This window comes from Ovis canadensis, chromosome 16 (genome assembly GCF_042477335.2).
Source record: "Ovis canadensis isolate MfBH-ARS-UI-01 breed Bighorn chromosome 16, ARS-UI_OviCan_v2, whole genome shotgun sequence".
NCBI lineage: Eukaryota > Metazoa > Chordata > Mammalia > Artiodactyla > Bovidae > Ovis > Ovis canadensis.
In genome coordinates, this window is record NC_091260.1 from 37,832,942 (window position 1) to 37,860,397 (window position 27,456).

Sequence of the window (27,456 nt, forward strand, 5' to 3'; positions counted from 1 at the left end):
GCTGCGGGCGGGGCTTCTGTATACCCCCAGGACATCAGGATGGAGCTGTCCACCTTCGCTTCACATTCTGAAAATGGGGAGGGGCCGCCCCCGAGTCACAGGCTTGCCTGTTCAGAGTACCTTCTTACACATTCCAGTCATCCCAGCTGTGCAGTCTCGAGGCCACAGGGCCTTCGGGAAATCGCTCCGGAGAGGGAGCATTAAGTGGCTTCTACGCCTCCCACGTTTCAGCGCGAGCTTCCTACTGGGGGATGGAAGGAGACACTAAGCTCTACTCCTATGGAACACTGTTCGGTTCCGCTTTACCCAACTCGGAGGCCACGGAAGCACACGGAACGCCGGCGACAACAGCACCGGTTGATTTTCCGCTCCCCGGCTCGTTCTTCCGCCCGCGCAGCCCTAGCCCCCGCCCCTCCGCCCTCCTCACAGGAACCAGCGCCCCGGCCGCTCCCGCGCTTCTCCCCTGCCACCCGCAGTGGCCTGCCTTTTATAGATGCCACAACCAATGAACGCTCTCCTTTCCTTCTGCCCGCCCGCCCGGCCAATCGCCGCGCCCCTTGTGTAATCTTCGGCTCCTCGACTTCTCTCGGTTATTTTCGTTGTTGCTGGCTTTTTCAGGGGCTGCTTGCTCGCAGCCAGAGACGCTGCTTTTTTTTTCCGGGTTCGGAGCCGTTCCGGATGCTTTAGGCTGTCGGATGTCTGATCTCCGGATAAGTGAGGCGTTTCTGTACATGGATTATCTGGTAGGTGCGGGGCAGGGGTGGCGTGTCGCCCCTCGGACCTCAACGTGCCCGATGTCCCTCCGCCTGGAGGAAGAGCCTTTTTGCTTTCTTTCTTTGGGATGGGATGCCTTTGGGGTTCTTTCTCCCGAAGCCAGCTCTGGAGCTGTGCCGGGACTCAGAGGGGTGGCAGCTGAGGCCGTGGGATCGCAGCTCCCAGGGAGTGGTGGAACTGACAGGTAAAGGTGCGGCCCGGGCCAGCGGTTCTGTGGGACGAGGGGCGCACGGGCGCTCCACGAGAAATGGGGCCGCGGCGGCGGGGCGTCTTTTGCCTGTGGTCGGTTCTTTGCTTCTCTCTGCACTCCTGCAGAGGACTTTCTTCCCCAGGAAGCAGGAGTTTTCCCCTCTGCCTTTAGCAGAACTCCAGGTACTATTAAAGAGCCATAACCGGAATGGCTTACTAAGTGCCCGGCAGCTCCGGTCATTTGGTTGTTATTAGATCTCTAAAGCTCTGACCTCGGTCGCCGCGAGGTTTTAAAAGCACATTACCATATAGTAGACGGGACTAAACTACATCGCAGCTTGGGCAGAAAGGACTGGGTAGGCAGGCATTGCCTCGCCGTCCCTGCCGTGGATGCTTGTTTCTTACCCGGTGCACAGATTGGACCCTATTTGTGCTTTTTAGGCCAGGCTTGTGTTGAGAAGTTTAGGTGGGAAAAGTGTCAGCTTAATGTTGGGGCTGAACATTACTTTAAAAATGCACTTGATTTATGTGTGTGTGTATAATTATGCAAAATACCGCATATTGTTCGAGAAATTATTTCCCCAGAGGTGCGTGTTTGTGTTCACGCGGATCCTCATTAATGTTGGCTGTGTTCAATCCTAAACAATTACCAGGTTTACCTTTTCGTCTAGAACCCCTGTTGCAATGCAGAGTTGAAGTAAACGGTAAAGACATTGACCGTCCTGTCATCTTGCTGAACACATGCTGTTCAACAAGCATGTTGGTTTCTGCCTGCAGATTGGCCTGGCAGAGATTTGCCAGTGCCTTCTAGGAATTACACTAATGCTGTATACTAAGAAAGACTGTGAATGCTTTCATAGCCAAGAAACGCTGGGCAAGGACTGGTTTTGTAATGCTATCTTGTATTTGGGCTTATTTCCCCTAAATCTTCCTGGTTTGATGGGCTTGTGGGGAGGGGTGGTGACTGCAGTTAATACATGACCTTGTGGATCGAGGGGAGTCAAAAACTGAATTCAAATTCTGTTTTCTTCCTTTGTTGATGTCAGTAACTTCCTCTGTCTTTGTGATAAAGGGACATTAGGTGCCCACAGTGTAGCCAGTTAAGGAGGTTTTCTGATTGGGGGTTCTTTAAAATGTAAAGTGCTATGTAGGGTAAGAGAGTTGTCAGATGTTTCTTAAAGACTATTTTCTGAATTAAGTAACTGATTATTTTGTAGCTTGTCTCCTACAGTACTATGGTTTTGTCTTGCAGTTTGCCGGAATTAAAGCCAAAGTTTGTTGAGGATGATTATGGAATTGGAAAGGGCAGCCTTACCTATATTAATGAAAGCTGATTTTGAATGCTTAGTTAAGTAGTTCCTAAAAAGGAACTTGCTCTTTTATTTGCTGAGTGAGTTTTAAAGTTGCAAATTGCATTGTAAACCTGTCTTTGAGGTGCCAAACCCGGTATAGCAGTTAGTGGGGGAAAACAATTGGAAGACTCTGGTTAATTACTCACGTTGATTTCCTGATGGGGAATGCTTGTGGTGCTCTAGATGACCTGAAAAGCAGATTCTTTCTTCCTCAATTTCCTAAATTATGTGTCAAAACCAATGGGCCCCAAATTTGACATGGCTTTATTTTTTGTTTTACCTGCCACGCCCGCATATACCCTATGCATTTCTGTTTTGAAAAAAAATCATTATTTTGTCACCTTAGCTATGCTTTTTTAAAAATTCACAAGTGTAGTGAAACAGTCCCGTAAAAATCACTTGGCTAATCATTGGTGGTGAGGAAAAAACTCTTAAAGGAAATAAGTCAGTTCTGATGAGTGTGTCAAGTATCCGCTGTGAAAAGACTTAAGGAAATCCTTAAACATTAAAGGAAAAAGCCTCTGCAGGTGGTCTTCTGTGTTTACATTTTACTTAGTTCTCAGAGAAAATGATGTTCCACACATCATTCCTCTTGCCTTTCAGATGGACTCATTTGCTTTTCCATAGTTTTTATGTGGTGTTTATTAAAAACCAGTTTCTGAAAAGTGAAATCAATTTCGTTATCATCTTATTTTAAAAATCAGTTCCCAAGTTCTTTGACGTACCTTCCAGAGAAAATACACTCCTGTCATTTCTAGTTTGACCCTTCAGATTTTGCTGAGCTTGTGGACTAGAGTAAGTGCCCTGTCCATGCACTTGACAGGGATAGTGCGTATGCCATTTTTTCTTCTCTTTTCTTTTTAGTCGGTGTTTGACTTTCTTCTTCTTGCTGCTGGAAGAAGAGGGAGCTGTGTGTGTATGCATTGTCCATTGTTTTTGGGCTGGATGGCATCACTTAACCTTTTTTAATTGCAGGACAGTGGAAGGAAGATAAATGAGAGAAAGAGGTGCTTTCAATAAGACTGAATATTAAAGCAGAGGATAAAACTCTCTGATCTTAGAGGCTACTGTTGATTTCTTAACTTGAAGGAAATGCTATAAATTAGAGGTGACAGATAGAGTGAAGCCCAGGGATAGTGCCTTTCTATTTAGAATAAAGTTTTGATTGATTTCAGTTTAGGGAACTACAATAATGGTAATTTATGTATCCTTAGTAATTTCATGTATCACCCTGTACCCTATCTTTATTTGTTGAATGAATATGAGAGAGAAGGGACAGCTTTTCTCTCCAGCTTCTAAAGTAAGACAAGATAACATCTGTTTGGATTAGGTGTTTTACTCTGGGGAATGCAGAATGTATCTTTTACTCTTAACTTTAAGATTATCAAGGTATTTGTTTTGCCTGGGTGGCCATTTAAAAATAAAAGTCTTGGTTTTCCAATATTTAAATATAAAAATCTCAGTATTGACAGGCCATATACCTTTTTCCCATTTTAGGAATGGGTTTTAAATGCCATGTTCACACCTGTCCAGTCTGTAGGTGAAGATTCTGTTGCTGTTCCAGTGGGCAGTACCAGCATCTTCCTGTTTCTCTTCTGACAGGTAGAACTAGTAAGACAGTGTGTGGAACTTTCTGAATAAGGAGAAAATAGTTAAGCTATAATGGAAAACGTGTCTACCAGGTTTTCCTGAAAGGTTGGACAAAATCAACTTCTAGATTCCTCTTGGTTTAATATTCTTTATGTCCGGACTCATGTTGATTGGCTTGAATTTTACCTCTTCCCCCCCTTCTGCCATCAAAATAACATCAATAAAATTTGGTATGCTTTGTGTAATGCCAGTGATGATTACATGGGATGATGGAGGGAGAGTGATTTATAAATAGCATGTTGCTTTTCAGATGTAGAATGTTAATATATACTGTGGTTATGTTACTCATATTATTCTTATGCCCCCTGTAGAATGACTGTGACTGCCCAGTTTTAAAGATTGGGCTACCTTTAAATTAGTCTCAGTATATGGAGAGATTTAATGTCATCAGCAAGCAGGAAGTTACAAGACTTCCTTGAGGATTGTTTACTACCTATAAAAAATAAAATATGTTCCTTAATCCATCTAACAAATGTTTATGGGACCCCTGCTTTGTGCATGACCCTGAAAGTCATGGAGGATGAGCCCCCACTGGGATCACCTTGGTTGTGGGACTGGAGGGTTGTGGGTGGCTCTGCAGGAACCTGTGGCAGTGGACAGATAGGTAGGCAGGTGGGGGAAGAGGCAGCCTGTGATGTGCTCCTTGGCTGTCTGTAGGTCATCTCTGTGTGTTTCTTTGTTTCATTGTGAACTGAAGTGCAAAGCTGGGCCTGAAAATGTGACATCTAAAAGTGCGTCTATGGCTGCTAATTATCAGATAATGATCATTTCACCTGTATGTTGGGTTTGGGATCTAATAAGGCCAGCGTTCTAGGTTTCTTTTTCTGTATAGGTTGGTGAACCTGGCCTAGTTTCTTGGTCACAGGCTAAACCTGTCGTATAAAAATTTGTGTGTCAATAGGGAAGATCAGGTGAAAGAAGATAGATGGATCAGCACAAACCCATCACCATTTGCAGAATACAAACCAGATAATCAACCATCCAAGAACAGAAGCTCTTGATGTATCGATACACAGAACTCTGAGGTTCTACTAAGTTGTAAATGAGCCTATTCTAAAAGAGGAGTGAAGGCACAGTTATGACTTTACCTGATGTTCCGTGGTCTTAGAAGTGTGTTGCTTTTTAACTGTGAATGACTATGAACAGTATAACTTACGTGTTCTATGTATGAAGTGATAATATAGGCCATATATTTTTAATCTTAACTGCAACTGGATTAGTCAGTCACATAGGTGTTCTTTTATTAATAAATCATAAGATAAAAAGAGAACACAATAACTGGTTCTTTTAGCAAAAAAGTTTCAAAAATATCCAGACCGTGAGGCAGAAACTGCGATATAAGGCAGTAGCTCTGGTTCTCAACTGTCTGTGGTTCCAGGCTTGTAGCATGAATCCCAAGAGAGCACACATGGGGATTATTTGTGTCCTCTGGGAGCTTGCATTCTGAAGGATGCCTAAGCTGTGTGCTTGCAGGCATGCTGAGGGTGGGGGGAGTTAAGCATAGGTATTATGAGGATAAGATAGTTGTTACTGTTTATTGAACCCGTACTGTGGTGCCAGATAATGTAAATGCTTTCCACACATAATGCATTAAACCAAGGCTGAAAGAGGTTTTGTAATTGCCCCAAATTCACACAGCTAACAAGTAATAGAGGTGGGACTGTGGTCCCAGAACCTTCCCTCTTCACTGCCTTCCTTCCAGCTTGGTGTTAAAGCTATTGGAATGCAGTTGAAGATTTTACAGTGTATTTCATGTAATTACCATGTTACTTCTCCAGTCAAGAAACCAGGGGCCAGGAGCAGGCTGGTCGCTGTTCCGCTGTGCTCAAAGACTTGTCTCTGCTAAATGCCTGTTAAAAGGAAGGCTGGATAGAAAGAAAACTGTGTCATGTCCTGAGCTTTTCACCCCGTGATGTCCTGACTCTGGGCACCTAGGTGACCTTCACCATCTAATGTTTTCTCAAATAACCACACGTGGGTTTCCAGGCAACCTTGGTACTCTGCCCCCTAGTGTCACTTCAAGGACACCTTCAGAGTCACAAGCCCCAGTCGTCTTTTTGAAGAGGTCCCTGAGACTCAGGATCTATTTGGCAGTTTATTTGAAATCTGCTGTGCTCCTTAAATAAGTGCTGCCTGTAAAGTGGGGCTTTGCCTAGCAGACATTAGGCCCAAGTGGCCTTTTGCTTATGAGTTTCTGTTGGGCAGAGTCTCCTGATGCTAAAGGGTTTGCTTTTGAGGAAGAAAAGATTTTCAGAGAAAATTTGGTAACTGCATTTTGGTTAACAAATGCTGATACTTCTCACAAATTGAGTTAAAAATGGGCTTTTATTTTGGAGCCTGTGGCCTCCTTACTTATGCTGTGGCTCTTCCCCTGGCATTTCCCCAAGTGCTTCTGGTGTATGGTTGAATCTGAAAAACTCAGTTCTTGTTGACCCTTGTTTCTGAGTATCAGCAAAGTGAACACATTTGCTTCTGGCAGGATTGGCTTCATGGGCATGTGGCTCAGAAGGGCCCCCATGCTTGGCTGAACGCCCTGTGGTTGCCATCTTAAAACTCTTAATTTTGGGCGCTTTGCAGATGTTTTCATTATCTGAATCTGTAACTTGTATCAGTGCAGGGTCCCTGACTATCTTGATTATCCTTTTATCACTAGAATTGAGTCTGATGCAGGGTGAATACGGAACTATATATCACGTACTGTGCAGAGTGTTTTTACCTGCATTACCCTATTTAATCCTTCCGGCAGTCCTGTTGACTAGATACTGGGAACTTAAGGCTCTGTGAGGTGGAGTAATGGCTGGGATCATGTAACTGAATGTCAGGGCTAGGGTACCAGCTAGCTTGGGGATTCCAAGCCCATGCATGTAAGCATTATTCAGTACTGCTATAACTGGTAATAATTAATAGTTAAGAGGATGAGTGAGAGGGGCCATGATTCAGACACAGGACTGGAAATTGAGAGGTTACTTGATTGCTGCCGTCACCTGTGAGAAGCCCCCCTGGGAACTCAGTGACAGCTGTGCTGCAGTTGAGGAGGTACATGTGTCAGTACCTTCAGGCGAGAGACTTCGCTCACCTTTTGCACCCTCCTGCCCCCCCACCCCCCACCCCCCGGTGCACAAGCATGCACTGCACTTTGGTTCACAGCCAGATGCACATGATTTTGCAGGGACATCTCATTTATCAGACTCCTTTGTACCCATATTTGCTGGGAATGGTTCTGACTTCTAGATTGCTTCTCTCTGGGTCAGGGACTTCGACCCTAGCAATTGTGGCCATGTCTCCCCCAGAGGGATTCCCGAGAGTTCTTTTTGCACAGAGAGAGAGCAGCTTCTCCAGGCTCTCTGGTGGAGCAGTTGACAGTCTGGAGCCATCCCAGGATCATTGGTTGAGGTGCAGAAGGCCTGCACTTGTTCCTTGATCAGTCTGTACATGGAGTCAGGAGCTAAAGTAAAATACAGTTCTTTCACAGTTTTATCTTAAACGCAAATGTTCAGAAAAGTACAGAAAATGAGAACACACTTCTGTGTACCTATCTCCCCAGTTAAAGCTGTTAGTATTTTGCCATTTTAACTTCAAAATGCTGGATGATTTTTAAAACAAGAAGCTTTAAGGTGAAAGCCTTCTGCTCTCCCATGCTTTCTTCATCCTTCTCCATGGTGGCAACTACCCCAAAGGAAGTAGGCACTGTTCTCATGTGTGGGTTTTTTTGTTGTTGTTGCGTTTTTGTTATATTTGCATATATGTGTAAATAATGTGGTATTCTTTGTGGTTAATAATTTTAACAAAATTGTAACATATCACCTTATTGTCTTGAAACTTGTTTTATTTCTGTAATGTTTTTCAGTTCAGTTCAGTCGCTCAGTCGTGTTTGACTCTTTGCGACCCCATGAATCGCAGCACACCAGGCCTCCCTGTCCATCACCAACACCCAGACTCACGTCCATTGAGTCAGTGATGCCATCCAGCCATCTCATCCTCTGTCGTCCCCTTCTCCTCCTGCCCCCAATCCCTCCCAGCATCAGAGTCTTTTCCAGTGAGTCAACTCTTCACATGAGGTGGCCAAAGTACTGGAGCTTCAGCTTTAGCATCATTCCTTCCAGAGAAATCCCAGGGCTGATCTCCTTTAGAATGGACTGGTTGGATCTCCTTGCAGTCCAAGGGACTCTCAAGAGTCTTCTCCAACACCACAGTTCAAAAGCATCAATTCTTCGGCGCTCAGCCTTCTTCACAGTCCAACTCTCACATCCATACATGACCATAGGAAAAACCATAGCCTTGACTAGACGGACCTTAGTTGTCTCTGCTTTTGAATATGCTATCTAGGTTGGTCCTAACTTTTCTTCCAAGGAGTAAGTGCCTTTTAATTTCGTGGCTGCAGTCCCCATCTGCAGTGATTTTGGAGCCCAAAAAAATAAAGTCTGACACTGTTTCCACTGTTTCCCCATCTATTCCCCATGAAGTGATGGGATTGGATGCCATGATCTTCGTTTTCTGAATGTTGAGCTTTAAGCCAACTTTTTCACTCTCCTCTTTCACTTTCATCAAGAGGCTTTTACTAAAAAGCCTCTTCACTTTCTGCCATAAGGGTGGTGTCATCTGCATATCTGAGGTCATTGATATTTCTCCCGGCAATCTTGATTCCAGCTTGTGTTTCTTCCAGCCCAGCGTTTTTCATGATGTTTTCTGCATTTAAGTTAAATAAGCAGGGTGACAGTATACAGCCTTGACGTACTCCTTTTCCTATTTGGAACCAGTCTGCTGTTCCATGTCCAGTTCTAACTGTTGCTTCCTGACTGGCATACAGATTTCTCAAGAGGCAGGTCAGGTGGTCTGGTATTCCCATTTCTTTCAGAATTTTCCACAGTTTATTGTGATCCACACAGTCAAAGGCTTTGGCATAGTCAATCAAGCAGAAATAGATGTTTTCTGGAACTCTCTTGCTTTTTCCATGATCCAGCAGATGTTGGCAATTTGATCTCTGGTTCCTCTGCCTTTTCTAAAACCAGCTTGAACATCTGGAATTTCACAGTTCATGTATTGCTGAAACCTGGCTTGGAGAATTTTGAGCATTACTTCACTAGCATGTGAGATGAGTGCAATTGTACAGTAGTTTGAGCATTCTTTGGCATTGCCTTTCTTTGGGATTGGAATGAAAACTGACCTTTTCCAGTCCTGTGGCCACTGTTGAATTTTCCAAATTTGCTGGCATATTGAGTGCAGCAGTTTCACAGCATCATCTTTCAGAATTTGAAATAGCTCAACCAGAATTCCATCACCTCCACTCGCTTTGTTCGTAGTGATGCTAAGGCCCACTTGACTTCACATTCCAGGGTGTCTGGCTCTAGATGAGTGATCACACCATCATGATTATCTGGGTCGTGAAGATCTTTTTTGTACAGTTCTTGTGTGTATTCCTGCCACCTCTTCTTAATATCTTCTGCTTCTGTTAGGTCCATACCATTTCTGTCCTTTATCGAGCCCATCTTTGCATGAAATGTTCCCTTGGTATCTCTAATTTTCTTGAAGAGATCTTTAGTCTTTCCCATTCTGTTGTTTTCCTCTATTTCTTTGCATTGATCACTGAAGAAGGCTTTCTTATCTCTTCTTGCTATTCTTTGGAACTCTGCATTCAGATGCTTATATCTTTCCTTTTCTCGTCTTTTTTTTGCTTCTCTTCTTTAGGTTTACTAAATACTGCCAAACATTTTCCAAAGTACTTTTACCACTTAGACTTATACCAGTAGTGTAAAAGGTCCAGTTATTTCGTATCCTTACCAATAGTCTTTACTTTGTCAGTCATTAATTTATTTTGATGAGTGGGTAACCCAAAGAAATTTAAAGTTGCCCAGAGCTACTTCCATATATTCAGGCATGAGAACAATATAATATAGGAGGATCATAAGGCAGATTTTTCTTTTAATTTGAAGAAATTAATTGGCCATATTCTTTGGTTTTATGATTTTACTTGAAAATCCTGTCTTGCTGAAGAGGTACTGTGGAGGTCAGTTGACCTGGTAGTAATTCCTGCTTTGCAAGCAACTCAGTGTACAGTTTGGGCAAACCAGTCAATGTCACTGCCTTCAGTTTCTTCATCTATAAAGAGGTGGGGTTAATTAGATATCTAAAGTTTTCCTCAATCATCTTGTATCCTTCTTGGAATAGCTATCTGTTTTTCCATTCTTTCTAATTCTTTAAGTGAGTGATCATAAATTTGCCTTTACATAATTATCATTTATTCAGGCAGCTCTAAGTTTTTATAAGCCTTTTGTATTTTGGTAATGTTCTGGGCACTAGGGATATATAAGTGAATAAGATATTGGCTTGCCCTCAGAGAACTCATACTCTTGTAGAGATGAAAACTAAGCAATGATGTTTTGGAGTGGCATATTCTACTCAGAGGGAAATACATGTTACTAATAGAGTATATAAAAGGGAGTCTTAACCTGGACTTGAGGGCCAAAGTGAGCTTTTCAGAGGAGTCATTTTTAATCTGCAACATTGAAGTTGAGGAGTGTTGGCCCAGTGACAGGCAGGGCCAGGGCCAGGCAGAAGGAACAGCATGTGCAGGGAGTTGGGGGTGAGTAACCCTATCGCTTTAAGGAACTCCCAGGGTTCGGTGTGGCTGGGGCAGAGTCAGGAACAGTTGGGTACACTTTGTTGCAGAGTCCACCTAGGGTCACATCGTTGGAACCTTTAAAGTTTGCCTAGGGTGACATGGTCATGTCAGGTGGCAGTGTGGACAGGCGCTGGAAAGGGCAGCGGATTGGAGGCTGAAAGCCTCGTTTGGAAGATGCTATCCTGATTCAGGAGTGAGATGATGGTATTCACAGCCAGATAGAGGCAGGAAGGATGCAGAAAAGTAGATGGATTTAGGTAACATCTGTGAATTGCCGGGATTTTGTAATTGACTGTAGAAGATGAGAACAAAGGAGATTGTAGGGATAATTTTCAGATTTTTGATTTGAACATTGTCCTGGTTATCTATTACTGAGTAACAAACCACCTTAAAACAGTGGCTTAATAACAGTCATTTTTTAAACTCATGAATCTGGAGGTGAATTGGGTTCAATTAGGCTGTTCTTGCTCAGGATTCCTTATTAAGTTACCATCAGATGGTGGCTGGGCGCATCTCAAGACTTCTTAGAATGCTGGTCTGGCAACATGCAAATCTGGGGGATTGGAAAAGGTGGACTCCTGGGGCATCTCTCTTCATGTATCTTTCTACATGAGGCCCCAGGGAGCTGCACTGCCTCCATCCAGATTGAAGGCTCACGGAGTACACGTATCAGGAGAAACTGGTGGAAGCTACTGGTCTTTCTAACCTGGCCTCAGCAGTCGTGCAGCATCACTTATGTGGCACTCATTCATCAAGGCAGTCACGAGGGCAGGAAACAGGCACCACCTCTTGGTAGTGGGAAGTCGAAGGATTTATGGGCATGTTTCAGAACCACCGTAGACATCACGGAGGCAAAATGGGTCATGGACTGTGGGTGGGAAGTCGAAGGATTTATGGGCATGTTTCAGAACCACTGTAGACATCACGGAGGCAAAATGGGTCATGGACTGTGGCAGGTGACCCCTGAAGGAACAGCACGTGGAAAGGCAAGTGAAGGCTTTGAGTTCAGAGTTTGTACTGCTTGTGGGAAGTCCAAGTTGAGATTCACTGTCAGAATCTGAATTACGTGGGAGCTTAGAGGTGAGCTTTGGATGAGTTAAAAGCAGTATGTAACATTATTGTTACTTGCTGTGTGTGTGTGCGCGCTCAGTCACGTCTAACTCTTTGCAATCCCATGAATTGCGTAGCCCACCAGACTCCTCAGTCTGTGCGATTTTCCAGGCAAAAATCCTGGAGTGGGTTGCCATTTCGTACTCCAGGGGCTCTTTGTGACCCAGGGATCAAACCTGCATCTGTTGCGTCTCCTGTATAGGCAGGCAGATTTTTTACCGCTAGCACCAACTGGAAAGCCATATATATGTGTGTGTAACTATATTATTAAATTATCATTGTGAGGCACAGTGCTAAGTATCTTTCATGCATGATTTATTGCTTTTATCCTTTTAGAGATTGGAAACTGAGACTTAGAGAAATTATGTCATGCCTGCAATGTGGTGGAGCCAGAATATGAACCCAGGTCTTACTAATGTCTGACCTCACATCCTTAACCGTTTGATGGTAACTGAAGCCATGGCCACGTCTGAGCTCACACAGGGAGGGTTGTGCTCAGTATGGAAGGGAGAACCCGAGGAAGTCTAGTGTCTCTCTCAGGGCCGGTACATATTAGGCACATGGTTTTCGAGGGATCAGCAAAAGGAAAGGAATCTTGAGAGAGAAAGAGGCTGCAAGGTTGGGAGAAAACCTGCAGAGTGTCGCATCTCACAGGCTGAGAAGGGAGACTTTCCGGGAGAAGGAAGTAGCCAATTGTGTTTCCCGTGGCCCAGAGATCATGGAAGAAGATGGCTGCATGGTGACCTTGGCCAGAGGCTCTCAGAGGCCCAGTGGGAAGTGAGGAAACGACACCGCTGCAGTCAAGGCTGTCTGGAAATTTCACTGTGGATGAGAAGAAGGCTCAGGCTGGAACTGGAAGGCGACTAGGGACATTGAGGGACTGCTTTCCTTTCTAAAGGGGGCTGAACTTGAGATTGTTAAATGCTGATGAAGTGGAACGTGAGGTTGTCTTGCTGAGTGTGACTGAAATATGATTGCCTAGGGGTTGGAGCTGAAGTAGCTGTAATGAAAGACCAGGGCACTGAGGACCAGGTCACAGGTGCATTGGTTGTGGTGCGGAGACCGTGATCCAACAATGACAAAAATCTGATGTCTATGGTACTTTTGTTTTTTTCTCTTCCAGACTTTGTCTGGAAAGGAAGGTTTCAAGAAGGTGGACCGTTAGATTAATAAAAGTTGGGCTTTTTCCAGGGTGAGTTACTGGGTGGATAATGGAAGAGAGGAAATTTAGGACAGGGGCAAGAGGTTGGTGGAAATGATAGACCACTGTGAGCTCCGAGTTAGTGGAAAGGAAGGAAGGGTGAGTAGAGGATGCAAGGATGGGTGGTGCTGATGGGACTGAACAATAGGTGTTATTTGGACTAACTGTTCAGAAAACTGAGAGAGAAAACTCATTGCGGGAGACGATGGGGTATATGAATTTAATTTTGCAGACATAGAGTAGTTTTTGGAGAGAAGGCTCCAATGTGTGACTGTGGTTGGCCTCGGGAAAGATGGGGAGCTTAGGAAGCAGAAGAGGAAATGTGAGAGAAGGCTCCAATGTGTGACTGGTTGGCCTTGGGAAAGATGGGAAGCTTAGGAAGCAGAAGAGGAAATGTACCCAAGGTGCTGGGTAGCGCACCCTTGTGGTTGACAAAGTCGATAGGACTTGGGCTAGAGCAAGAGGCTGAGGCAGATTCAGAAATCCTCCGTGAAAGAGGGGAAGGTTGGCCAATGTCCTTGACAAGAAAAGGCAGATAGCACTAGATGTTGAGCTCATTGCCCTGAGTCCTGAAAGGAGTAGGGGAGAAGGAGGGCTCTGGAGATCCTCCAGGTTGACCTCCAGAGACTGCGTTAGGCCATAGGGGGCACTTAGGAAGCCTTTGTGGGTGTAGAGGAGTTTTTGTTTCATTGTTGAGTACAGCAGGTTCTGAGCTGCATTGCCTGCCAGGCTTCACTGCTGTAGACTTGGCAAGTTGCTTAACTTCTTATTGTCTCATTTTCCTCCTCTGTAAAGTGGGATAGTAAGAGTAACTACCTCTTGGGTTGGTTGTGAGCATTAACTAAAATAGCACAAGTACTCTAGAACAGTGCCTGACATCTCTTTTTCTGCCAGCACCAGCACCCCCCCCGCCGCACCCCCCCAACCTACCCCCCACGCCCCCCACCCGCCCACCTTACTGTTGTCCTAGCACCAATACGGAAAACCTCTTCAGTGTTATATATTGGCAGGCACTTTCTAAGGGCCCTGTGAGGTAGGTGTCATCTCTATTTTTCAGATGTTAAAACTGAGACATGGAAAGGTTAAGCAACTCGTTGAAGGAAATACAGCTAGGAAGTGGCAGAGTTAAGCTTTGAACCCAGGAAGCCCTCCCTTTTAACCAATACTGCACACTTAATGCATATTAACTACCCCACCATCCCGACTTCTACCACCGCCCCCTGAGCCACCCCCTGTACCAACACCACCGTGTCAAGAGGGCTCTGTGGAGAGGCTGGCGAGGGACTGGACGTGGGAGAGATTGGATTGCTGGAGAGGAGGCGCAGAGCCTCCGCAGAGCGTGGGGTAAAAATAACTGTAACATGGAAGATGGTGGAATTGGGTGGATGTTTTCCCTGAATAATTTGATGTAGCAGCTCCCTGGTCAGGCAGATGGGAGATAGTGGGCCTAAGTTGGTTGTGCTGCAAGGAGGGAGTCCTTGTTCAGATACACACATAGCTCAGTGACTTGATTCCGAAGACGTTCAGGCTACTCTTCTGCTAAGAGCAGTAGTGCTTCCAACAGAGTCTTGGTCCCTGGTGAGAGAGGGAACAGGGCTGTTTTAAGGGAGTCTGTCAGCATCTGACTCTCTCTCACGGGCTGTGTCTCCTAGGAGGCGGCGTGCAGTTTAGGTCCTTCAAACCTTCCTGTACCAGACTCCCAAGGCAGAGCACTGGGGGTCGAATGTGCTGAGTCCAGAAGCTGAGGATGGCCCAGATCTTCCCAGTAGACCAAAAGCTGGTCAGTCTCAGGCAGCTTCTTGGTTTTGTGAAGGCAGCTTGCTTAGGGCTGGTTTGTCAGAGCAGCTTCCTGCCCAGGCAGTCACGTAGTAATCTGGATGAATTGTTATTAAAGCTGTGAAGACTGTGTAAGCCTGGCTTCTGTCTGAGGTGACCACAGAGTGTAGTGTAGCACAATAACTTCTGGTTGGAAAGTTCATCCTTTCCCTCTCACTCTACTCCAAGTTGTCTCTTTTGCAGTCTTCCACGGACAAGCCTGAATTGAGGCTCCCTCCAGGGCTGCTCCAGTAAGCTCACTGGACACTAACTACACAGAGGTGCCCGACCAAGGAGGCAAGCATGCCTGCGATCCAGCCCCCAGTCAGCTTGCCAAGGTCCCCACTGCACACTGGCAGAGAGGTGCTGATACACTAGCTACAGCCTTGCTTTGGTTCTGTTACTGGACCGAAGACAGTGTGTCACAGTGCAGGGCTGGGTTGTGGGCTTCTTTGTGTCCCCAGAGCCCGACATAGGTGCACAAGACGGCTACTAAGTCAGTGGTTGGGCTGAGAGGCTGCACGGAGTAATATTTAAGGGCACGACCTTGCCGTCAGACCCCCTGCATTTGCATTCTAACTCTGTCACTTACCTACCGTGTGGCCTCTGTGCCTCAGTTTCCTCATATACGAAGTGGGCATAATACTACCTACCACTCAGTTAAAATACATCAATGTGAAAGCATTCAGTAGAGAGCCTAGTACCGTGAGCATGATAAATATTTGCTGTTACTGTACTGGAACTTTCTACATAAGACAAGAACTTAAGATACTGTTGTCACCAAAAAGACGCCATTCTGATTCTATTCCTTTTTCTAATACCAGCTTTTCAAAAATCTTTCTGCCCCTACCTAATAAACATAGTGCAGAGTAACTAGGTTAAAAATACCGCAGCTGCTGATTCTTTGTGTTGGGGGTGGTTCTGTGCACTGGAGCATGTTCAGCCGCATCCCTGGCCTCTATGCCCTTGTTGCTGGCAACACCCAACCTCTCCCCCACCCCGGCCATGATATCAGAATGTCTCCAGATATTGTCAGTGTTCCCAGGGGGCAAAAAACCAGTGTAAGAACCTCCAAACCAGACTATTTAGTTTGTCATAACTCAGTATCAGATTTCCAGAAGGAGAGAATCTGGTTGGCTCTGGGTGGCTCAGCTTGTCTCTGGGTCCAATTTGATCCAGTTAACTATAGCCAGGGCTTCAGGTCATATGGCAGAATCTGGCTGCCAGGAGGAGGGGGCACATCCTACTCCCAGATAAGAGGGATGGACAGATACTCTAGGAAGGTCTTTCCACTTCCTTAACTCCAGCGAGATGTTCTGGTCTGACTCTCTGTATTGTATTTGTAGGAGGTCTAGGGGGGAAAAATATTGCAGCTGCTTATTGATAGGTTAAGTAGCAGCTGTTTCTCATTTGTAGGGGTGAAAGGTCCTGGCATGGCAGAGGGTGGCCCACGTCCTGCCACAGGCTGGTTCTGCTGTTATATAAGTGTGGCCAAGTGAGTCAGCTCACTTTAAGGGGGTAAGTTTTCTGAGGTCCTACTGTAGACTGCACTGTTGCTTGGAACTCTCAACTTCTCTTTTGTCTCAAGCAGGTTGAGAGTCAAATTTCTGCTTTTGAGAACTTTTCTTCCCTTACTAGTGTTTCCTAAGAGGCAGCATGTTATAGACAGCAGAGCACTGGGCTGATTTATTGGATAATGTTGTCATTTTGAATGTTTCCTGAATGTGCTTTTTTTTTTTTTTTTCACGTTACTGCGCTGGATGTAGAAAACCTCTTGTGATGTTTGAAGTTCTCTTCCTCCCTGTTTTATTTTACATAGAACTGTTGTACATCCCTGGTGTTCACCAGTAATATTTCTTAGTGTAAAATGATTTTCCCCATTGGGTTTAAGATGTGTGTTCTAAAGACGTGGTCATTGAGACAGGATTATTCTATCCTTCCTGGGCTTCCTTTGGGTTTCCTGACATTTCAGGGCCCCTGTGAGCTGATCCTGGGCTGTGGGCAGGATTACTTCACGAGCCTGAAGAGGAGCTGTTCTCTGTCATTTTTGTGGACTCAGGCTGCAGTTTTTCTGCAGTTTTTATATTATTGTGTGAGTGATTTTAAAACAACAGCAGCAATAGCAAATGAATATTCTTTTAAAGGTGGATGTGCGTGCAGATATAAAGAACAAATTAGTGGTTACCAGTGGGAAGAAGGAAGGAGGGAGGGGCATGATAGTAGGGGAGTAAGAGTTACAAACGATTGTGTGTAAGCTGCCAGCATATATTGTACAACTTGGTAAATTTAGCCGTTATTTTATAATAATGTAAACAGTATCATCTTTGAAATTTGTGAATCATTTTATTGTACACCTGTAACTTACATAATATTGTATATCAGCTGTACTTCAATTTAGAAAGTCTCTGTGTAGATTAAATCAAAATAAAGAAATTTCAATTAAAAAAAGGGTGGTAGCATTTTCTTGGATTTTCAACATTAGCAAGGACTTTTCTTTACTAAACAACATTTCAATCGCTATTGATTTGCTTGAAATGAAACATAGTGACTTTAGGTCCTCAATTTTAATTAAGATGTGCAGCCCTGTATTCAAATACCTAGTTACAGTAGAATAGGTATCTGCTAGGTTTTAAAATAATTCCCTGAAGGATATATGCCCAGATTAGTTTTGGGAAAAGTAAAGTCCTATTTCTACCCTCCCCGACCCCTTCCCCATCTTCTCGCTTCTCTTCCTATCTAACTTTCCTCATGCCACAAATGCTTATTCTTTTAACAGTAATTTTATTAATCTCCTTGATTATTATAATTAACACAATAACAAATCGGTCACAGTTTGCTATGTTACAGCTTTTAGCAAATAGAAAACTGGCAGACAAGCTAGATGAGGATCTCTTCCTATGTCAGCCATCCAGTGCATGCCACGAAGTAGTAGCCGTGCATCAAATCCTGAATTAACCCAGACTTTTGGTCACTCAAAAATAAAGCACTAACAGAAGTAAAACTCACAGTGAACATCTCTGGCTCACAGACAAGGATCTTTCTGGCCAGGTATGCCTTCTAGAACCCAGTGGCCCAAATCAGTCAGGACTTGCTCAGATTTTTCAGTTTTCAGAGGAGATCCTAAATATTTATTGTTTTATGGTTTCAAATAATTATTCCGTCGGAAAAAGTGCCAAAGTTTATTTGCCCATAAAGTTTTCCCCCAAAGTGTTCCATTTTTTGTTAAACAGCAGGGAAGGTTTTCTGTGTAATTAAAACCTTAAAGAGACTCTGAAAACTGAAACACGGAGAATACAATTTCTGCATGAAAACTTGTGGGCAAGGAACCCTTGTTTAGGAAAGTGAGCCAGGAGAAGGATGGAGGGAACTGATGAAGGCCCTAAGGTGGGGGGGAGGGGGGCCAGGAGAACCTGCTTCCTGCATGAAGGTGGCAGCAGGAGAATGTCCAGGATACGATGTCCTGAAGGCCTCTGCCACCAAGCATCCTTAGCAAACGTGGGCTCTTTCCACTTCCTCTCTCAGTTCCCACCTCTGTCAGTGTGGCAGCAACGGAGGCGGTGCTGTCCCAGGAGAGGAGGGGTTTCTACTGTGTGTTTGCTAGATTTCCACAGAGGGGCCAGGAGATTCAACAGCCTTCTAGTGAGATTTTTTTTTTTTTACATATCTGGTAATAAGTCCATTTTATTACTGCCATTTGTCTCCATGGAATTTTTGAGTGCATCTAAAATAAATTCTGCTTCAAGTTACAGCTTTGCAATATTGAGAGGAACTTAAAAAGTGCCTTAAAGTTTTTTATAACTCTGCCTGGAAGGAGAAAGAGAAACCATCCCAGGCCAGGAATTCGTGATGGCTCATGGCGAGTGATCCAAGATGGCAGGGCTGCCCCGTGGCACCTTTGAGCTCCCAGCTGAGGGCCTCCAACAAGTCGCTTTTATGGGGGACACAGCAGCTTGCTCCTCAGGTACGCTCCCAGTGCCCTGCCCTGCCAGTGAAGTCACCTGGTGGACCAGGCTGCTGAAGGTGCTAGAGGTCTTTTGCACCAGCCTCCGCTGGGCCCTTCCTTTCTCTACACGCACCTTCTCTGCCTGCCTAGCACGCAACAGTGAGAAGCTATGGGCACACTGTGGGTGCCCAGGCGTCTCCCACCTAGTGGGATGGGCTGGGGAGGGGGTGATATCACCTTTGACCTCAAACCCATTGCTGTTGGGGGATTTGTAAGGCGTAGAGAGGTGTTTTGGTCTACAGAGGCAAACCCCAAATCAGCAGAAGGTCAGCCACAATTACAGAGTTCCAGATTCCTGACCTGGTATGCAGCGTCATACTTTAACCTGCAATTTCAGTTTGATTAGACTGTTATTAGATAGCTTACAAATTTGCTAGGGGAAAAGAACTCTTAGAGCAAATCTTGAAGAGGATGAAGGAGCAGAAAAATTACAGAGATATACATTTATTTATATAATGCCAAGAGAGGCATCATCAAAAAGCTTCAAGTTGAAGATAATTCCATTGACAACAAACTTAAAAACAGAATGATAATTTTTCTGTATTTTGGATAATCTTCAGATTTCTTACGATACCACTGGTGATGCTGCTGAGCCCTGGTGAACAGAACACAGAAAGTGAACAGAGCCAAAGGCCAGCCTTGGATGGACAAGCTGGCGAGGGTGTGGTGGCACTGTTGACAAGTCCAGAGTTGACTGCGATGATGTATTCAAACAAGCCCCGCCCCAGTTTTTTATATCCAGTCTCTCCTGGTTTCTGAACCAGGAGATCTGAGTGAATGTTTATCAGTAGGCCTATCAAGCCCAAGCCACTGGGCTTCCCTGCTGGCTCAGACGATAAAGAATGTACCTGCATGCAATGTAGGAAACCTGGGTTTGATCCCTGGGTTGGGAAGATCCCCTTGAGGAGGGCATGGCAACCCATTCCAGTATTCTTGCCTGGAGAATCCCCACGGACAGAGAAGCCTGGCGGGCTACAGTTCATGGGATCGCAAAGAGTCAGACACGACTGAGTAACTAAGCACATGAACCACAAGACAAAACTTGTTAGAAATCAGTGGTCAGTGAACCAGTCATCCTTCTACTGGCTCAGGTGTGTACTCTGCAAGTAGCCGTTACAGATGCAGAACACAGATGCCAATAGAAAGGCGTAAAAAGGCGCGGACTTTCCTCCTTGGTTCAGACACAGGAAGGTCAAGGCCCATTGCACAAAGTGGATGAGAAAAATGGCCAGGAGTATGCAATTGGGCTAGTGGTTGAGACACTTGGCAGTGCCTGTGAGGAGCAACGGGGCCAGCGAGGGCAGCTCCCATACAGCCTAGGCAGCTCCAGCCAGCAGCCGAAAGGTGAAAAAGATGTGTAACAGATATCTTGTCACTTCTCCCCCTTGTGCCTTTGGCAGAAACCACTGTTGATCACAGAACCCTTTCCCTCTGAGCAGGGATGAAGGCTCAGAATTCTCCATGCAATGTATTTTCCATTGTCTGGGCCTGGTATGTATAGTGAAACCTATTTGCTGTTCTTGATACAGATAAAAGGTGACAGATGTGAGCAGGAGAAGGAGATACTTGGGCTGAACTTAGAAAGGCGATATTTAGACAGATACAGAGGAAGGGGCAGATTGTGCCGGGCTCTCCATGCGGAGAACAATGTGGACAAAGCAGTTGGATAGAGTTTTTCTGCTCCCAGGACCAGGGGGTGCTGGCCTGGCCAGAAGGGAGGATTCTGTTGGGTGTGGTGGAAATAATGGGACAGACAGAAGGGTGGGGCTAGATTAAGGGAGAAGTGGCCATGGGACTGGAAAAGGTCAGGTTTCAGTCCAGTCCCAAAGAAAGGCAATGCCAAAGAATGCTTAAACTACCGCACAATGGCACTCATCTCACACGCAAACAAAGTAACGCTCAAAATTCTCCAAGCCAGCCTCTAACAGTACGTGAACCGTGAACTTCCAGATGTTTAAGCTGGATTTAGAGAAGACAGAGGAACCAGAGATTAAATTGCCAACATCTGTTGGATCATCAAAAAAGCAAGAAAGTTCCAGAAAAACATCTGCTTCATTGACTACGCCAATGCCTTTGCCTGTGTGGATCGCAGCAAACTGTGGAAAATTCTTCAGCAGAAGAGATCACCTGACCTGCCTCCTGAGAAATCTTGTATGCAAGTCAAGAAGCAACAGTTAGAACTGGACATGGAACAACAGACTGATTCCAAATTGGGAGAAGGGAGTACATCAACATTGTATATTGTCACCCTGTTTATTTAACTTATATGCAGAGTACATTATGAGAAATGCTGGGCTGGATGAAGCACAAGCTGGAATCAAGATTGCTGGGAGAAAAATCAGTAACCTCAGATATGGAGATGACCACCACCCTTATGGCAGAAAGTGAAGAAGAACTAAAGAGCCTCTTGATGAAAGTAAAAGAGGAGAGTGAAAAAGTTGGCTTAAAACTCAACATTCAGAAAACTAAGATCATGGCATCCAGTCCCATCACTTCATTGCAAATAGATGGGGAAACAATGGAAACAGTGAGAGACTTTATTTTTCTGGGCTCCAAAATCGCTGTAGATGGTGACTGCTGCCATGAAATTAAAAGACGCTTACTCCTTGGAAGGGAAGTTATGACCAACATAGACAGCATATTAAAAAGCAGAGAGATTACTTGTTGACGAAGGTCCGTCTAGTCAAAGCTATGATTTTTCCAGTAGTCACGTATGGATGTGAGAGGTGGACCACAGAGAAAGCTGAGCGCCGAAGAGTTGATGCTTTTGAACTGTGGTGTTGGAGAAGACTCTTGAGAATCCCTTGGACTTCTAGGAGGTCCAGCCAGTCCATTCTAAAGGAAATCAGTCCTTAATATTCATTGGAAGGACTGAGGCCGAAACTGAAGCTCCAATACTTTGGCCACCTGATGCGAAGAGCTGACTCATTGGAAAAGACCTTTATGCTGGGAAAGATTGAAGACAGGAAGAGAAGGGGATGACAGAGGATAAGATGGCTGGATGGATATGAATTTGAGTAAACTCTAGGAGTTGGTGATGGACAGGGAAACCTGGTGTGCTGCATTCCCTGGGGTTGCAAACAGTCAGACGACTGAGCAACTGAATTGAACTGAGATTAAGAAGACCTTTGGATTCCAGGGATTTAGACTTTTTCTCGAGAACCATGGAAGCCCCTGAAGGGGGCAGAATAATGACAGGAGAAAAACATGTTTTAGGAATCTGATCTGATTTTTAATGAGCCAGATAGGATTGCATAATGGACTCTAGCAGAGATTCCTGGGTCACCTGCATTGCAGGCAAATTCTTTACTAACTGAGCTAGGGGGGAAGCCCATTCAGAGACCATTCAAGGCTATTTTGCAGCCAACAGCCAAAAGACGGAGTGTGGCAACATGTAGCGCCCCGAAGGTGAGCCCACCATCTTCAGCAGCATGTAGCACGGAAGCCCAGGTAGGCAGTGAATCTGCCCAGCAGGAACCCCTTGGCCAGCTCCAGGGAGGAGGCAGGTCCTGATGGGCCACATACAGGGTGACAGTGGGGATGGGAGGCACAGTTATCTGAGGTTGGTGCTGCAGCCCAAACCCTGGGCTAGATCTGCCCTGCATAGTTCAGTTCAGTTGCTCATTCGTGTCCGACTCTGCGACTCCATGGACTGCAACATGCCAGGCCTCCCTGTCTGTCACCAACTCCCAGAGCTTACTCAAACTCATGTCCATAGAGTCAGTGATGCCATCCAACCATCTCATCCTCTGTCGTCCCCTTCTCCTCCTGTCTTCAATCTTTCCCAGCATTAGGGTCTTTTCCAGTGAGTCAATTCTTCACATCAGGTGGCCAAAGTATTGGAGTTTCAGCTTCAGCATCAGTCCTTCCAATGAATATTCAGGACTGATTTCCTTTAGGTTGGACTGGTTGGATCTCCTTGCAGTCCAAGGGACTCTCAAGACTCTTCTCCAACACCACAGTTCAAAAGCAGCAATTCTTCGGTGCTCAGTTTTCTTTATAGTCCAACTCTCACATCCATACATGATTACTGGAAAAACCATAGCATAGGCAGCCCAGAAGCCGTTCCACAAATATTTACTGAGAAATGCTCTAATTTGGTAGGTACTTGGGCATCATATATACTACAGGGATAAATCTTTCAGTGATTGCACTATAGCCTGTAACATTGAATGTAACACAGTTCTTTGCTTGTGAGAAAACACTGGATGATGGATGGGTTAGATCACAGTGGACAAACTTTTTCTATAAAGGGCTAGCTAGGACATATTTTAGATTCTGCAAGCCATAAGGTGTCTGGCTCAGCTACTCACCTCTGCCATTGTTGCACAAAAGCAGGCGTAGATAACACATAGATGGACGTCACTGTGTTACAAGAAAGCTGTATTAGTGAAAATGGGCAGTAGGCTAGATTTGGCCCATGGATTGCAGTTTGCCACCCTCTGGACTGCTCCAGGGAGGAAGCAGGATTTGTCTCCTTGAAGAGGTAATATTTCATTTTAATTTTCATTGACAGCAGATTTTTGTACTTGTGGAATACCTCTAAAGAAGGATACAGTGTGATCAGTGGCTCCGGTTATAACAAGGATGTAGGGTGCTGAATCTCCAGGCAGACTGCAATGAGAGGGTCAAGATTATAGGAAGGCAGGTATTGGTTCAGCGTAAGGAGAAACTTTCTTAAAAGATTTACTTATCTGCCTTGAATCGGAAGTGTCAAGGTAGAAGTTGTTCCCCACCTGTCAGGGACATTATGTTATAAAAGATGAAGTGGAGGCAGAGTTCCTTTTAACTCTCTGCCTACTTATCAGTTGGACCTAGTATATCAAGCAATCTCTCCTCACTTTACCATGAGTTATTTGAAATCATTGTGATGTGTACAGGTGGATTTCAAATGTCTTTTCATTTAATTGTTGGGATTCTTTTTTTCCCAACCCATTTTATGCAGAACTCAGATATACAGGACAGATGTGATATCTTATACTTGAGTTTTACAAATTTACACTCTGATATTTACTTACATGTTTAATATATGTATTATATATTATCACTGAGAACAGTGAAGTAGATTTGATAAACAGAACTGAATTTAGATTGAGATCACTTTTCTTTTGATCCATTTAGATGGATGAGAACTGAAGGTTCATATTCTAGTTCATGCAGTTTGATTTTTTGTGTGATGTTAAGGAAAGGCAAGACTCTAATGGAATCATAGTTGTAAATGTTACAGATTTTAAAATTTTGTTGTTGTTCAGTCACTCAGTCATGTCCAACTGTTTGCAACCCCGTGGACTGCAGCATGCCAGGCTTCCCTATCCTTCTCTGTCTCTCAGAGCTTGCTCAAACTCATGTCCATTGATTGAGTCAGTGGTGTCATCCTGCCATCCCATCCTCTGTCATCCCTTTCTCCTGCCTTCAGTCTTTCCCAGCATCAGGGTCTTTTCTAATGAGTCGGCTCTTCGTATCAGGTGGCCAAAGTAGTGGAGCTCAATTCTAAATTATTCTTCAACCAGAAGGCAGAATATAGGTTTTATTTTAGCCCCCTCTCCCAACCCTCACTGCCCGGGCCAAAAGAAGATCACTCTGGCAGCACTAGTTAATGTGTGGAATGTTTTCTGGTGTGTTAAAATTTCATGTACAGTACATTTGAGTATGTATATTTTCATTTCAGTCTCTAAGATAACACAAATTAATTAAAAAAAAATTCTCGAATATCCAGCTGCCTCTTTGGAATCCTCCCTGGGGAGCAGACTTGAAAACCACAGGTTTAGAATCAGACGTGGGTGGAAATCTGAGTTCAGCTACTTACTTGCCACATACTGGTAGTCCACAGTTTTCCATCTGATAGATAGATCTGGAAATATCTGCCTTGCTCTGGTTGTGAGGAATGAATGAGATGAGAATGTAAAACGCCCAGCATCCTAATAAATGTCTTTTTTTCCCCTTCCTGTAACTTAAAACATAATCATAGCCCTTCTTCTAAATCTCATTATATTTGGCTGAATTCCATTTCGGCAGGTACGGTTTCATTTGCTTTTACTAGAAATTATTCACCATCTTGAAGGAACACTTGACTGACTAGGATCTCTGCCTGGAGAAATGCTGATTATTCTCTCAAAAGTAGTGGGTTTGGGTGGGCTCCTCACCCTGTTTGTGATTACAGCTTCTGGCCTAAGAGTGAAGAGAAGTTTGGATCAATCTACCCTCCCAGGTGGAGGGTAGGAATTTAAGAGGCTTAGTAGTTCATACAATCAGAGAAAAAAGAGCTCTGAGTGTGCAGACTTGCCTTATTAGATTTTATGCCAACTGCCCCAGCTCTGTCTATTCTATTTTTAAATCTATTTTTATTTATTTTAAGAAGTAAAACTTTATTCACAGATGACATGCTCCTTAGTAGAAAATACTAAGGAAATCATAACAACTATCAGAACTAGTAAACACTTTTAACAGGGCTGCAAAATACAAGATCAATATTTTTAAAATCAATTGTATCTCTATATAGTAAGGCAGACAATCCAAAAATTAAGAAAATAATTCCATTAACAACATCACCAAAGAAGAAAACACTTGAGAATAAACTTGTCTGCTGAAAGCTACAAATAAATAAATTGAGTCAGTTCATGTTTATGGAGTTGAGGACTTAACATTGGTAAGACAGCCTGCTGTCTAAACTGACTATAAATTCAACATGTCTGTTCTCTTTCGAAATTACAGTAAAAGATGTTCATCAGAAGGGCCTGTGTGCACACCTTTGGAGAAGCAAGGATGTGGACAGCAAGAAAAGGAGGGATGGCTTGTGCCACTTAACAGCCAGACTATAGAGATAAGGAGAAAATCTATAAGACTTAGGAAAAGTAATGTCCCTTGAAAAAGAAAAGAGAAGTAGACTGGTCCTTAGGGAACAAAAGTAGTGGGATCTCAGCAAGCCCAAGCTGGGCACAGGTAGCCTTGAGATTTCACAGAAGACCCTAAGTAGGTCCCTGACCATTTCAAATGGGGTCATTTGTCTCCAGCAAGTAAAAACGGTATGGCAGTTCATGTGAGTATCAGGTTTATGGGTATCAGATGCTGAGTAGCTCAAAGAAATTGATCCTGAGGCTAGGATCCAGAAGGGAGCTGGACAGGATTCTGTAGGGCTGGGAGGTTGTGGTAGCAAAGTTGAGTTCCATTTAAAATTACTCTTTAACTAACCAGTGGACCTGATTAAGCAGGAGGTGAAAGGACCTGCTTTGTATTTTGAAATCTTGCTGTGGCTGCTGCAAGGAGCCTGGAGTATACAGGGCAGGAGGAGGACCTATTGGTGAAACTCGTCCATGTCCCCGCAGTAGACGTGGGTGGCTTGGGCTGGGTGTCAGTGAGTTTGAGACACTGCTTTGTCTTTGCCAAGCCCTTGAAGCTTGCTTACATAATCCAGTAAGGTTAGTGGTATTGGTGGTAGTCTTTTTTTCTTTCTTTTCTTGCCTGAGGATCAGCTGTTGTAGTTCAGGGTGGCTCAGTAAGTTCTATAAGGTTATGCCCTGAATGATTTGAACCCAGGTTGGTCTAAACTCAGAGCTCTCACTTCCCTTTTTAGTCAGAAAAACCAGAAGGCAAGTCTAGATTGTCTAATTCATAAACCAATAGAAGGTTTTTTGATCCTTTAAACAGTTTGGCCGCACACTCTCCTGAAACCAGTGTTATCTTTACAGGCAGTACAGTTTTTATAAGTTATATGGAGCTATTGACCTAGTGAAAGGGCTTGACTATTTTTAAACGTTTTGAGGATTTTATATATAGATTTGACAATATATGGCATCATGCTCAAGGTAGAAGCTTAAAATGTTCAAAGACAAAATTGAAATGATAATTTCTAAGGTTTTCTAACCAGAAGGGCAGTGCTAAAAAGTTGTATTTATTTGATTATATCCAGAAGGCAATGAGAGAGAAGGTAAAGGAGGAAGTGAGAGAGAGGGGAAAGTCCATGTTTTGGAGGAATTAAAAAATATAATTTCCCTAAAAATATATGTATATATAATTTCCCTAATAATTCTACATTATTACAGTGTAGTTACAGAATTGCATAATTCTACAGTGGTGCTTCTAACTGTCTAGTGGGCAATACATTGAAAACTAGATACCTATCATTATAAAACAATATCATGAAATATTAATAGTATTGAATATTAAAATGTGATAATTGAATAATAAACTTTTACATAAGGTAGACTAAAATCTCTTTGATTTAAACGTAGATGGCAGTTGCCTGGCTGGACACTAATATGAGATATAGCTAAATAAATAGGTTTCCTTTTTGCCTCTGGTGCCAGATTTGTGTGAGTAAACTGCTGGGAGCTGAGCCCTCTGCTTTGGGAACATTTCTTTCTTTGGGGAATCTCAGGATTGGAGTCCTGGTTTTCAGTGTTTGCTGTGAGAAGTCACAGTTCTGGAATGAGAAGTCACAGTTCTGGAATGTAGAAGCAACAGGAAGAGACACCAGGGGTATGAAATAAGGCCTGAATCCAGAGTGTGCAGAGAAGCTGATGGGAGAATGCATCCCTCGGGCCCCCAGTGCGCTCGGCCCCTTAATACAGATGCTCAGAGGAATTTGTGTGCCTGGAACCCAGTAAACACTCAATTAAAAAAAAAAAAACACACCAATTTGAAACTTACTGTGTTTCCTCTTATAATTCATTTAATCCTCATAGAACCCTGTACGATAGGTATTACAGTTATCCTCACTTTACCAATGACAAATTAAGATGCATAG

At 44.1% G+C, this 27,456-nt stretch overlaps 1 protein-coding gene across 1 annotated transcript in view; it reads left to right on the forward strand.

The window, feature by feature from the left end:
• The first annotated feature begins 558 nt into the window (after positions 1 to 558).
• The window catches only part of ARL15 (ARF like GTPase 15), a 462,998-nt gene continuing 436,100 nt past the window's right edge, over positions 559 to 27,456 (forward strand). Inside the window, exon 1 of the mRNA XM_069556557.1 lies at positions 559 to 743. Coding sequence (XP_069412658.1) covers positions 696 to 743 — 48 coding nt within the window. The 5' untranslated portion in view covers positions 559 to 695. The remainder of the gene's footprint in view (positions 744 to 27,456) is intronic.